The sequence below is a fragment of the Callionymus lyra genome, chromosome 8, assembly GCF_982586985.1.
Source record: "Callionymus lyra chromosome 8, fCalLyr1.hap1.1, whole genome shotgun sequence".
Taxonomy (NCBI): Eukaryota; Metazoa; Chordata; class Actinopteri; order Syngnathiformes; family Callionymidae; genus Callionymus; species Callionymus lyra.
Window position 1 is genome coordinate 20277070 of NC_141825.1, and position 15066 is coordinate 20292135.

At 38.6% G+C, this 15066-nt stretch overlaps 1 protein-coding gene across 3 annotated transcripts in view; it reads right to left on the reverse strand.

Annotated features, from left to right (window-relative positions):
* Positions 1–15066, reverse strand: part of tspan9a (tetraspanin 9a) — a 293357-nt gene that overhangs the window by 9675 nt on the left and 268616 nt on the right. For all 3 annotated transcript variants that reach the window (XM_087796893.1, XM_087796892.1, XM_087796894.1), the window contains 2 exons: positions 3280–3381; positions 1349–1480 (listed from right to left, as the gene is read on the reverse strand). In XM_087796893.1, the coding sequence (XP_087653019.1) occupies positions 1349–1480; positions 3280–3381 (234 nt within the window). The remainder of the gene's footprint in view (positions 1–1348; positions 1481–3279; positions 3382–15066) is intronic.

Sequence of the window (15066 nt, forward strand, 5' to 3'; positions counted from 1 at the left end):
TGCTAGACGGCAGCAGTTGTTACGTCGTCCACAGAAAAAAGAACAATAAAATCCTGCGAAATCCCAGTGATGACTGAGGATGAGAGGATACAGTCGACTCCAGCGGCTTTTTAAAGATGACTTTTAAAAGAGGTAAAAGTGCTTTTTCACATCAAATTTAATATGTATTAAAAACATTAATAAAATAATCCCTAGAAAAGTATTTTTACATTTTTGTTCTTTTTTTTGTTGGTACTTTATTTATTATTATTTAACAAAGGTTTACCTTTAACTAAATTAAAGATGTTGCCCTTGAGTCAATTACCCGCCCCCCCGATCAAAAGGCTTATATAAGTCCTATTATGTAACAATAAAGTGGCGTGACCTTGCAATGACCTTCACATCCTTTCATCGAAGCATAGCCCTTTAAACGCAGCAATTATTCATAAGAATGCAGGAAAAATTCCACTTTGCAGGATTTCTGCGGCCCAACTGTCGACCCAGACGTCTGTCGATCGCACACGTCTGTCGATCGCACACGTATGTCGATCGCACACGTCACTAAAGTACCTGGATGTTTAAATGATGCCGCAGGTGTGAAGAGGCAGATTTTTCTTTCACATGCGTAAAATAACATAAAAAATGTATTCGAACACGGAGTGCGCCGGAGAGTAAAGAAAACGTGCATCCAATCGTTTGAATAATACAATGGCTGAGAGGGTTAATACATTATTGTCTCCTAGGTTTTATACGCTGCTGGTTCCACCTGGGTTCACCCAGAGGTCACTCTCCCGGGTCACGTGAAGATCCAGATGTGGCGTCGAGCGACTCCCTCGCTGCAGGATTACACGCCGGCTCTCGAGAGTCGACGGGGCGCCGGCTCAGTGTCGATCTATTCTCTCTCCAGTTTGTAAATGATATTACGGCTCCTAATCCTTCGTCTATGAAGCCGACGAACCGCGCGTCGGACCGCGATGGAAACAACTTCACGAAGAGGGCGAGCGGCAAGTTCTGGTTCTCTGCCGGTCGTTTCATGCATAATTGAAAACCAGCGTGAAGAGAAAGAAAGTTTCTTTCTGTGAACCTGCAGCGGCTTGTTAATGGAGGCCATGTTGAATCTTAACAATGTTTTATTCAAGAACAGAAACAACAAAAAATAACATTTCGGTTTGTTTATTTGTATTCCTGCCGGGATAAGGTTCGCATTTAAAGGTCAAGTTGGGAACAGATGGACTTCAACTTGTGTCTTGCTTGGCTGCTTCTTTTCTACTCTGCTAATTATTTTCCCCCCATTCACCGACTGTCTTCTCATTAACCTTTGACCAGTGATGGTCATAATCGTGGCGCGGTAATAAACATGATATCTTACCCGGTTCCAGAACATGTTGGTGGAGTTCCGTCCACAGTTCTGGTAATGCTCCTGGCAGCAGCGGTCAGGAACCACCTTCTCTTGTAGGGCTTCGTGCCAGTCGGTGTACGCTATCACGCCGCAACACTTCCACTGCGACACACAAACATCCACTCAAGTCAGGGTTGTTCAAGATACACATATTTACTCAACATTGACACGAATCAACTGCTAACAATCCAATGTTTTAGAGGCGTTAGCTAGTTAGCCATGCAACGAACCATGACTTAGCTTTGACAATAGATAAATAGCCATAAAAAAGTAAGTAAGTAAGTAAGTAAGTAATATTTATTTATATAGCGCTTTTCGAGACCAGGGTCACAAAGCGCTTAGACAATCAAAACAATACTCAAAAAAGTACATACTGTACTTCAACCTGAATGACTTCCTTTTCAGTTTCAGCATTATTAAAGATAACTTTTTTTATAATTTTTTTCATTACCTACTTTCAAAACGGATCTTGTGACATGTATTCTCAAGATAATACGTTCATTCATAGCATGATTGTTGGGCCTTAAATAGAAAAACAAGTGGGGAGAACTGAAAAAGAAATAGTTCTGTCAAGGTCAAAACGTTGTAGGCGTCTAAATCGCATATAATTCCACTGTGGAGGTGGAAATAACAAACTGTCGCACTGTAATTGCCAAGCACAAGTATAGTCATAAATCTGAAGAAAAAAAATATAAACTTTGGCGACAAGTTAGAGGCCAGATTTAATACTTATGCAAAGAGAGAAATGTATCATTAAAAAGGTGGAATGAAACCCATAGTTTACTAGTGATGGGTTGATGAGGCTTCATGAAGGACCGTTAAAGTAAAGATACTGTATCACGATACAGTGTGTTTATTTAGAACGGACACTAGATGTCACTCTTAGTTTAAAAACTCTGCGCAGGACCACGTTGAGTAAGTCGGCCTGGTCAGTGAGGAAGAAGTGTGTGGAACCTGAGGAGGTTAAACTGCTCACAACATACTAGGCCTTCACTGGTTTATCAACACCTACAACTGCCAACACTAGAGGATAAGCCTGTTGTGATGTTGTGTTTAAATCTTCTTTTTTGTTTTCTTTCTTAACTGTAGAATGTTTACAATGGATTTTATATTATATCGTACATGTATTGTATTCACCTTCCCCTTTTACATAAAATAATATGAATTTAAAAAGAATGCCAGGTTTCATTGAATAAGTAGATACGATTCAAAAATTATAAAGCAGAGAGTGACATCTAGTGGCCTTTCAAATGAAGACACTGTATCATGATCCATTGTTTCAAGAGACCTGGGACTCACACACAACCCATCATTATACAGTGTATTCATTTTGAAAGGCCACTAGATGTCACTCTAAGTTTGAAAACAATGTCGGATTCAATTGAATTATTAGATAAAAGTCAAAGATTATAACGCAAATAGTGACATCTAGTGGCTTTTCAAATTAAAAGACGGTGTCATGATCCATTGTATCAAGAGACCTGGGACTCACACACAACCTATCATTAAACAGTGTATTCATTTTGAAAGGCCACTAGATGTTACTTTAAGTTTGACAACAATGTCGGGTTTCATTGAATTAGCAGAGAGTGACATCTAGTCGCCTTTCAAAATAAATGTATTCAGTACACAGGTGTTTCATGAGGCCTCATGATCCCAGAGTTCACCTATGAAGAATCTGATGGACCTAAAGAAAGTAGAATCCGATTTGTTTTTGGAGATCTACAATCCTGCCTCTTTGATCAGCCATTTTGCCCTAACCTTAGTTTGTCGTTCTACTAAACACTCGCTCACACACAAGACAACCTGTGATGTCATAGAAAATCAAATGACTTTAGATGCATCTTATTTTGAAGGCTAGGCTGGAATATGAAACTATTGTCGCGACTCCTACTTCCTACCTCTGCTTGGATGATGTTCCAGGCGTTTCTTAGGCCGAGGTTGTTGTCGGAGTTGTAGAGAGCCAGTCCGTCCTTTAGATCCTTCTTGGCGTTTTCACTCACCTGTGGAGAAATAAAGTTCATGAAGGTTTGTAGAAACACACCCGTGTTTTCACATCTTCTGCTCGGATGACGCGGTAAATGTATCACAAATTGCTAGAGCTCTTTCTAAACCTTCTCAGCTGGGCTAGAAACTGGACCTCTGAAGAAGATGAGTGCTTTTGTCCGTGCTAATGAGATATAAAATAAAAGGTTTTAGTTCTCCTGCAGGCGGCGTCGCCTCAGGCTCCGTGAAAAACTGCCAGCACAGATCAAGAGGCACTTCACATTTCAGGTAATTATTCTGAGGAGAAAACACGAGGAGTTCCTCACTTCGAACACAGCAACTTCATTGGCAACAGCGAAGAGCGTCGCAACAAAATTGGACGACTTAATGGTTTCCGTCGGCTCACGGAGCAGAAAAAAGAAGAAGCAACATCCGTCCTGACAAAAGTCCTTCATATCTATTTTCAGAGATCTGTTCTGATCAGGAGGACGTCTGGCAGGGAAATCCAGTCAACAAGCAGATGAATAAAATGTTCTTTTCGTAAAACAAATCATCTTTTCTGGAAGGAACGTTGTTTGATCGTGCAAACATCTTAGAGCCTTTTTAAAAAAACAACATTTTTCCAAATAAGATTGCTTTGTCTCAATGACTCATCATCTATGACAATTCTAATCGTGTGTACGCCTTAAATCCTTCTATTCATTTTAGACTATATAATACCCTGTGTTTGTTGACACCAACCGAAGATATACGTTGAAAAACAAGACCCAAAATCACTATTTATTTATGGTCCCATTCATTTATTGCCTGGCACGTTTCCTTTTTGTACACAGCTGTGTTATGAATGCCCGTAAAGTGGCATCAGTGGTGATTGAAACCCTCAAATTAATCTTCCTCACTTGCAACACATCACACAATAGAAGTCAAAAATAATTGTTACATTGTAATTAAAGTTTCATCAAAATAAAGCGTTGAAGTTATCGTGTATTCAGAGGATTCTGTGGAACCTTTGAAACAACATTAGTCATTTGAAATCACTTTAGCTCATCCTCGGGAACATCGCTGACGAGCCTATATGAGCGAAGACCCTCAGGATACGGACCCGACCAGATCTGTCCTGGAGTAGGAAAATGAGATGAAGAGCAGCAGCATCATCAATCTCCGACTCTTTGTTTCTTCCTTTTTTTTTTCCCGCTCAGGCTAGACTCTCTCATTACCGAGTCCTCGCAGCGACGCAGAGAACTAGTTGTTTTTTTTGAGAATAAAACATCTTCAATCGGGTCCGTGTTACAGTCTGGGATGAGACCTAATGACGGAGATTTAGCTCTGAAGAGAGGCCTCCGAACAAACAGTTTGATCACGCAACAGTCTGACCCAGTTCGTGATCACACGGATACAGATCATCTTTGCATTTTCCTCCGAACAAGAAAAAAAACTAACTTCTCGGATCACAGCGTCTCTAGAAAATAAAAAGCGACGACAGTGAAATATTCGTGGAAAGTCACGGCCGGTTTATTGACAAAGACGTCAGACGCGGCTCACGCCTCTTAATTGTTAAAGATTAGCCGGTTGTTTTTTCTTCCTGGGCCCGGGCCCCGAGTCCGGGCTCAGCAGAAACAGGACAACACATTCATCACAGTGATCAGGAGGGTTCAGACCGGGCCAGCCGGCGGGAGAAGGCAGGCGACTCACCGGGGAGGGAGAATATGTGCGATGACAGGCCTGACGCTTGTCTTCTGTTATTGTGCACAGAAGCAGCTCACATAGTAGGATTATATAAGCAAGACATCTGCTTTTAAGAGATACAGCCCGGCGATGGCGGAAACTCTGGAAAACCCTTTGAAGGATTATACATATTATTTTCCCGGTTTTAGAAGCTGATATATCAAAAAAAGACTGGTGTAAAAGTTTAAAGCAGACGAACATCCTTTAGGCGTCGTCGTGTGCTTTGTAAAAATGTTGCCATAACTCGTAATTATTGCCGGGATTTAGCAGCAAACATTTATGGAGACAAAGGGAACATTAACGCCTGCTGCTTCCTTTTGTTGGGCGATAACGTGAGCGTCTCACATTTACACTTTAGAACTCGTCCAAGGAGTTTTAAAGACGGCGTGCGACAGTGTTCAAGTGCTAAAATCAAAGAAAAGCGTTTAGAAGCGGTTGAATTGAACCAGCTCTTTAGAAAAACCCACATGTAAGTAAGTAAGTAAATAAGTAATATTTATTTATATAGCGCTTTTCGAGACCAGGGTCACAAAGCACTTAAACAATCAAAACAATACTCAATAAAGTATATACTTTAAAGATCAAGATACTACTGAGAACAACACAGGAGTTCCAGAAATTCAAGGAAAAGCCTGAACAAATAGAAACGTCTTAAGATGTTTCTTAAAGGAGTCAGTAGATCCATCAAGCGCAAAGACAGAGGAAGATCGTTCCAAAGCTTAGGAGCAACAGCCTGAAAAGATTTCTCTCCTCTGGTCCTGAGCCGTGTGCGTGGAACCATAAGTAGATTCTGATCCACAGACCTCAGAGCCTGAGCTGGGGTGTAAGGCTGGATCAGATCAGTGATGTAAGGAGGAGCCTGACCATGAATAGATCTTAAAGAAGGACCAGAATTTTAAAGTTGATCCTGAAAGAAACTGGAAGCCAGTTTTAATGTATTACTTTAATGTATTATGTATTATTATGTATTATTATGTAATATGTATTGTATTTAATGTATTATGCATGTATTACTTTCTAATATTACTTCCTGGTTTTTGATCGGTGGAGGATTATAAATGTGTACATTTAAAGTTATTGACAGACAAGAAATCTAAGTGAGAATCTAAAATATTTATTAAATTATTACTAAACTTATTATGAGGGAATATTCAGTTAAATAAAATCTGCTCAAGTGCATCATGGGTTTCGAATGCTTTGGTTGAAATTCTGGAAATCTTCACTTACTTGGTAAGTAATTTAAAAGGTAATTAAATGTTTAGTTTCAAATGAATGATACAATTTTGACCTATTTCATGATCATTTCAAAGACATTTGGACTCTAAACCCATCAGGAAATGTAATTTTTTAATCAGTCAATTTAATTTTGAATAGATTTATTAAGTTAAACTTATGGCGTGTTGGTAATGAGCAAAAACACACACACACAACTAGAAATTGTGGACAAATCTAAATGAATTTCGCCACATGGTTTCTCTTGGAGATCCGTGAGACTCTCATAAAGTAAAGCTGACACATGGATAGAAGCCAGTCATCATTTAGGGAAATTCCTGATCAGGTTCTCCAACCATATCTCACTGAAGATACATTTTTAAGTCTAAAGATAGTTTTTTTTTGGTCAGTTTTGCACTTGACCCTCATTAGTCTAATCCATTGTCTTATCACTGGGTCAAGGTGACCCGGTGGGTCAAAGGGACAACAAGGGATTCCTCAAACACATTTGTTTGACCCTGAGATAACACAAGGGTTAATAATGTGGGGATATTAAATACGTTTAGCACATCTTATAGAGACAAATATTCTCCTGAGATGACTTTTATGTCATCAGGCATCGACAAGCTTTTCATATTCCGTCGATGATTGACACGTTGTCACTTTAGGCGTCTGTTGTCGCCTGCTTGTAATTAATTCACCCGTCGCTAATGTAACCACCGTTTTTTCTTTACAAGTCTTTAGTTCAGCCACCTGACAGGTGACGCATGGATGATGGAGAGAGACGTTCCTCGGCGTTAATTACTCCACATCTCCTCCAGATTGTCTCACATTCATCTTCCTTCAGACACACCTTCGACGGCTGCTGAACAAACGCCGGCACGGGTTACTAATCTACAGACGAGGGTGTGATAATCAGGGTGTCGGGCGGCGATTCATCACCCAGCTGCCGGAGCGTTACAGTTCAGGGGTGTCACGTCGGAGCGGCGACATGTTTGGTTGCGTCAGGTTCCGAACTTGAGATTCTCGAGATGAAATAGACGCCATCTGGGCGACAAAGCTTCACACAGGCCTTTTCGGAGTCGAGCTTCTGCTGCCGTCTGTCGAGGTATGGAACTTGTTCTTCCCGCGCACATTTTAGAGGTTACATAAAGTAGCCGACGACAAAAAGTTGGTCAACATTTTGTCTTAACTTTTATCGGATGAGGAGACAAGGTTTAAGATGTATTATATAAGATATTATTATTATTATTATTATTATTATTATCTATCTGTATCTATTGTTACAATTATAACAATACTTTTATTATATTTTTAAGTTTAGGTTTTGGTACCAATATTAAACATTTTTTGTTGATGACCAGCTATAATCATGAAACAGTGTCTTCATTTTTAAAAGTCCACTAGATGGCAATCTAAGTTTAAAAAATGATGCGAGGTTTCATTATATTAATAGATCGGAGCCAGACATTATAACTCAGAGAGTGCCATCTAGTGGCCTTTCAAAAATGAAGACAGTAGTGAAGCTGCATGAAACAGTGTCATGTTGTTTAGAGGTCAGAAGGTAGCGCCATCAGTTTAAAAAATGATGTGATTTTTCGTTAAAACAGTTGCTTAAATAAGTAAAATAGTGAAGAGACCGCCATCTAGTGGGCTCTGAAAAAAATGACACTGCTTCATGAAGCTTCATCAGACCATCACTAAAATATACTGTATCGTGATGCTTGACCAGCTGTTTCATGAGGCCTCATGAATTATTTCATAATCAACAATAAGCAGAACTTTAAAACAAAAATGTGTTTGAACTTAATTTATACCAGTTATGGTGTTTTGTACGGAAACACAACTTAAGAGGCTCTCCTGACATGTCGTTCATTAATGCTCACAGCAAACTACACAATTCTCGTCTCGTGGTTGAGAAGCGTAGAGAACAAGAGAAAAGACAAGATAAAAGGCACCTGACGTGAGGTTCCAGAACAAAAAAAAAAGGAGTGAAAAACGAAGATAATCGTCCTCTTTTGATACCCTGAACACAACAGGCGCTGTATTTGTGCTTCACAGGGATCCTCTTGAAGTTTAAACTCCCAGTCGCAGAACCCTTCTCATCTCATTACACATGAGTCCGTCTATGAAGTCAGAAACATCCACACAATCCGGGATAAAATCGGCACTTGTACAAGAAGCTCATCCTCCGCCTTGTCTCGTCGGATCTTTACAGGCATTAGATGTCGTTTCTCCAGCGGATCTACGAGGGTTGATTCACGAGTGACAACTGATGCTGCAATCAGCAGACAGGATCCCGAGCACTCGTCCATCATCGCCGTCACACTTCTCACACATCAGCTCGAGACTTCAAATCTAATTTTCTCCTTTGGTTGTTTACCGTCTCCATCTTTCAAAGGTATTGATTAGTCTCCGCCGCCTTCCACGTCAGGTCAGGAGGAGATTGTCAGAGCTTTTACTCACCAGTCCAGAGGTCCTAGCAAGAGGCTGATGGGTTGAAAGGTAGGAAAACAATGGTCTTTGTTGAAAGACTTTTATTTTGAAAGGTCTTGACTGGTGAAATGGATCAATGAGTCCAGAATATTCAGAAATTGCCATCCATGTACGCAACAAAATAAAAAGAATAAATGACAGCAATAGATATTAGACTTAGTTTGATCATGCTAACATAGTTCCTAACTACCATAAATCATGATGGAAAATATCGATGTAAGACATGTTTTTCTTTTTTTTTTAACATTATGCATTTATACATTATTATTGTTTTTAATATATTTAGAATTATTTAAAATATTAAGATTTTGTTTATAATTGTTTTTAAATAATTATAAATATATATATGTAACAATATATATATATATATATAACAATATAACAATATATATATATATATAAATATATTATTATAATATACAATATTACAAATACAATATTTTGCCAATACAGGAAGGCTAAAGGAATCAGTATCAACATTTTTGGAGGGAATTTTATGCTCACAAATGAAGTGCGGTTCAATTTTTCGGACTATAAAGCGCACAAAAAGTCTTACCTAGGACTAACTTAATCATTTTGACGGACAAAAAAAGCTTTGCGGTCAGTTAACACAACCAGATTGAATACGTAAAGCGCAGCGGATTCTAACGTCATTTTTTGAGGATTTAAAATTAATTTTATAGTCTTCGAAATGTGACTTTATTCTAGTGATAGATTGTAAGCTGTGTTTTTTTCCTCATTGTTAGTGAATTCTGGGTGGATGAGCAGCAGCAGTGAGAAGCCATACAAGTCAACGACAATTAGTTTGAAACCTTCCTAAATATACAGAAAACCACCTAAATCAACCAATTTTAACACAATTTCCTGGATATTTCATTGAAAAAACATGAATCAGTATTTGAGTTGACCTTCTCTAGGTAGTTCTATCTCTGTGATGTCATCAAACTGTGACAACATGAGCTTATTATCGAGGAATATTGACGATTTCTTTCTTTTTATTCAGGAAGTTTATTCCCAGAAACAGTCCAGTTTTGTGACCTAGATTACAAAGAGCCCGCACGGAAAGATCTTAGCGTCCGTCGTACTGGGCAGATACTGAACCCCAACTCTAATAGCCGATGTGCTACAGAGAAGCAGAATCAGAGCCAGAGGTTCGTAACGGCACATCATTAAACAGGATATTTAATTCCCTTGCATGCTTGGTAAGCCTGAAAACGCAGAAGCCCGCGGGTCAGACAACAATATGAGGGAAAACCCCTGCTGCTGCTCTGTAATTGGTCTGCAATAATAAAGTATAGCCACGGGTTAAAGACATTTCTGCTCATAAACAAATGCTCGATGTGTCTATGCACGCTTGTTAATATGCCGTGTGGGTCCGGGTGGGTTTTGGCGGGTCATTTGGGGCAACAAAACACAGTTTTCGCTTAACGCAATTCCTTTCAACGGGCGTTTGTTGTTGTGACACATCGTTGCACGAGCCGGCGGCCGTCAAAGTTACGGCGAGTTTTGATTTGGAAAACAATTTTTGGATGTTCTGGCTTGTAAAACACTAATCAAGTCACGGTTGTTTATTTCAAGGATTTAAGGATTTTTTTTATTGTAATTCCGTTCATTGTGAATTGAGTATAATCGGTTTCTCGGAAACACTCGAGGGAAACCCAAAAAAGTCCTTTCATGTTTTATATTAACTCTTTTTTTCTGAGCACGAAAAATGTGTAATTTTTAAAAAAAAAAAATCAACTTTTGGGGGATGAAATATGTTAAATGCGGTTTCATTGTTAATATAAATAAATATACATTTTTAGGCAAAATAAATGGACAATTTCTATGTAATTATTTCCATAATTTTCCACTAAAATTGTGCACCTAATACTACACTAAGTACATAAGTTAAAAACTTTAGTGACATTAAAGAGACTCCATTATACTTCCCTCAAAATCAGAATTATCTTTACAAAAATATCTGAGGCTACAAGAGAACCAGCTTGTTTAAATAATGCATTTAATCTTTTAGAGCAAAATAAAGGAAAACCCTCTTATTCTTGTTCATGTACATCCTTTATGTTTGGAGAACAGATGTCAGAATTATGAGTGATGGTAAAAGAAACATCAGCTTGTTAGGAGTTTATGAACACAGATGAAAGATGATGAGCCGTGTTATGACACATCATTTAATTAACTACAATCTGTTTTATTCCAATTTACCCTTTTAAGTGTCTTTTTTTGCTGCTAAACCTGTTACTGTTTGTGAGCATCTTTATCAACTCTGTGTTGCGAGATAAATAAAGTTTCATATCTCTTCAATGTTATGATAACCAGGCTGTAAAGTCATATTTTGCGCCTTGAGAGTGGGCAGATTTTCCGCGGTCTACTTCAAAGGGACTATAAAACTATTATTCCAGCTCCACTTTTGTGCTAATGTTGAGTCAGATGTTTTTTTGCCGTTTCATCAAGTGTTTTTAAAAGCCTGTCTGAACCTGCTTCTTAGTGACAAAACCACCTTTTCATATCCAACACTCGGTGTCACCCAACATTGGACACAGATACCATCATAAACTCCTCCATTTAAACTTTATTTTAAGCTCATTTCTTTTTTCTCCACAATCCTTTTTTTTATATGAGCCGTGAATGTAGACTTCGGATCAGTTGGCTTACGTACTTATTCTTTGATTTATTGACGATGAAAGAACTTTAGAGGCTCTTTAAATCGAATCTACAAAGTGCTGGGTTGAACCTTTGATGGGAACATTCTCACAGTGTTTACGGGCTGGTTCATTTTTAATTTTTTTTTTACTAAATTTGTTTCATGAATATACAACAAGTGTTTTAGACGGAAAATAAATTATAAAAAAAAAAAAAAAAATGTGTCAGTGTAGTGTAACTGCATTGTTGATTATTGCTGTGCAGTTGCATGAAGAAAGGAAATTACAATAAAGCCAAAATGTTATTTATTTTGGATTTAAAGTCTTTCAGAATGAATATTATACAAATTCATCTCGGAAGGCTTCCGATTTTTGGGGGCTTTTCCAATCAAACCGTAACCTGTTGTTAAGACACTCAAATCTGATAACTGATCTGGTAACTGATGTTAAATTAATGTTTTTTCCACCCAAATAAACACACTTATCGTCCAATAGTTTTGAGTATACCTACATTTTTGGTTTCAAAAAATACAGGATTTTAATATACATGAACATTTATTAAGATAAACCTGTGTTTTTGATTCAAAATGTAGAATTTTTAAAGAGTTTTCTTCCTAAATTGCAACTTTAAAATCCAACTTTATGGCAATTAAAGTAGCAACAAACAATATTGAAAATAATTAGTCTGGCTCCCCTTAGTGTCAGTGTAGTGCAACTGCATTGTTGATTAATCTCATAAGGCTTTTGATTTTTGGAGGCTTGTCTAAGCAAAACATTGCTAACCGTTTGTTAAGAGACTTAAATCTGATCCTAAATATGTTTTACCAGGTAACAGATATTAAATAAATGTTCCATTCATCTAAATATTGACACTTATTGCCCAAAAAATTTAAATTGACCAACATTTTTGGTGTTCATAATACAGGATAATAACATACGTTTGCATTTCTTAGGATAATGCAGTGTTTTTGATCCAAAATTTAGTAATTTTACACAGTTTTGTTCATTGAACTCTATATTACTTTATTGTACCATCATGATTTGAAAACACAAGACTGCACCAGATATCCCACCTCGACTTATCTTGGTTACAGTTAGCGCGCTGAAGTTAGAAACCCTCGTGGTAGAGAATGTACGATCAAGAATCCGAGCGTAATTGTGTTGAAATCACCAGAGGAGATGATCTAATCGATCCGTCCGATGATGAGGGAGCAGACGTTCCCCTAAATTAATTGGATTGTTGAAGTAAACGAATCAAGTCTGAGCGGAATCCGATGAAGCCGTTATCCCCCCCCCCGCCTCACACTCCAAAAGCCAGGGAACAGATTTATGCCGAGTACGACGTCTGGGCTCTCATGCTTTATTCTGGCTAATAAAGCCTGACCACGGCTCGCTGTGCCGCTCTGGCCGGACGGAGGCACAATGAGGTCAGAGCATTAGAGGAGGAAGGCTGTAATCTAGGTTGTGCCCCGACCATCTGCTAGCCTCGCGCTAACCACACTCCTTCCTCCTCCTCCTCGCCTCTTCATCACCGCGTCTGGTACCGCCTCACCTGAAGTCCATCCGAGGGAGGCGATTCTCCATTTTCCAAAATACTTTTCAAGCGGGATTTAAGTGGCGACTAAATGAAAGTGGCGAAAAATACAATCCTCCAGCAAGATTATTATTATTTTTTCTTTCCCCTCCACATCGTGTCGACAGCTTGTCGCCCCGAAGACATTCCTCATGACTTTAAGATGACACATTTGAAAGACTAAGATATGTGTTTTGCAGGCCTCTGTCGATACACATTTGGAAGCCGGCGAACGACTGTACGTCTTCCAGGCTTGTTTAATAAATGCCGTGTGATTAAAAGATCAAACAGGAGAAGCGAATTAGGGATTCGTCTGATTGCAGGCGAGGACGAGGCGAGCCCCGTGCAGCATACAGATGCCTCTGGAGGGGAGGAGGAGGAGGAGAGCAAGAAAGAAGGGAACACACTCTGCAGTGTGACTCGTCCACACAAAACACCATTTGTCAGTCAAAAAAAAAAAATCGGTCTGGAGTTAAAATGACATTTTCACTAATTGTCGTATAGAGGCGATTGATAGTGAATATTTTCTTTTTTAACTTTTGAGGAAAGATCATTAGGTTCGCTGACACATAACGTCAACTTTAATGAACGTGTCAAAGAAAAGCAAAAGTGGAACTTGAGCCAGTAATTCTTACTCAACAAAGTAAATTAACAAATTAACAAGAAGGATCTGTCTCGCCTGCAGTTGATTCAAAACTCAGCAGCGAGAATTCTGACCTGTAAATCTTCTTCTTCACTGGCTTCCAGTTTCTTTCAGGATCAACTTTAAAATTCTGGTTCTTACTTTCAGATCTATTCATGGTCAGACCTTCCATCAGTGATCTGATCCAGCCTTACACCCCAGCTCGGGCTCTGAGGTCTGTGGATCAGAATCTACTGATGGTTCCTGAACACACTTCCGGACCAGAGGAGAGAAATCCTTCCAGACTGTTGCTCCTAAGCTTTGGAATGATCTTCCTCTCTCTCTGTGTTTGATGATTGACTCCTTCAAGAAAGATCTAAATACCTTTTTACTTGTGCAGGCTTTCCTTGATTCTCTGAGACTCCTGTGTTTGTCTAATTTGTCTTGATCTTTTAAGGAAAATATATTTTATTGAGTATTGTTTTGATTGTTTAAGCTCTTTGTGACCCTGGTCTGGAAAAGCGCCCTATAAATATAAATTACTTACTTACTTACTTACTTACATAAAGATCTTTATTGTCATCAAATTTGTCCTAAATGTCAGTTATATATGCTCCTAGTAGTAGATTACTAATTAATCCAAAATATGAAATCACATTCATATCAAAGCTGATAATTGAAGTTTTTTCTAGCTTTAGGCGACTCCCATCTCAATTCTCTCAACTGGAATGATGGCACTATATGTATATAACAGTGGTCCCCGAATTATGGCCCTATGGAGAACTACACAAGAACAAGATAATATAGAAACTGGAAGAAGAAAAAGAAGACGAAGAAGGCAAAGAAGAAGGTTGAAGAAGAAGAAAAAGAAGAAGACAAAAAAGGAGAAGAAGAACATGCGGGAGAAGAAGACAAACAAGAAGAAAGCGAAGAATAAGGATAAAGAAGACGAGAAGACGAAGTGTAAGAGGAAGAAGAAGGTAAAGAAGTAGGAGAAGAAGAAGGCAAAGAAGTAGTTGAAAGGGAAGAAGAAGGAGAAGGAGAAGAGGAAGAAGGCGAAGGAGTGGGAGAAGGAGGAGAAGACAAAAAAGAAGAGGAAGAAGAAGGAGAAGAAGAAGGCGTTAAAGTACTAGAAGGCAATGATGATCTAGAAGGGAGAGAAGACATAGAAGTAGGAGAAAGCAAAGGAGAAGAAGCTGAAGAAGAAGATGAAGTTAAAGAAGAAGAGGGCAAACAAAAATAAAAGGTTGAGGAAGAAGTGGGGAAAAGGCAAAGAAGAAGGACAAGAGGAAGAGGCGCAGAGGAAGAAGAACTACACCAGTGATGCACTTAGATCTTTTTTTATATACAAAAGTAGTTAAAAAAAATACAGGGCCACCCATTTTTAGGGGTACATTATTTTTAAAGTAGAAAAAATCAAGCTATGATTTCT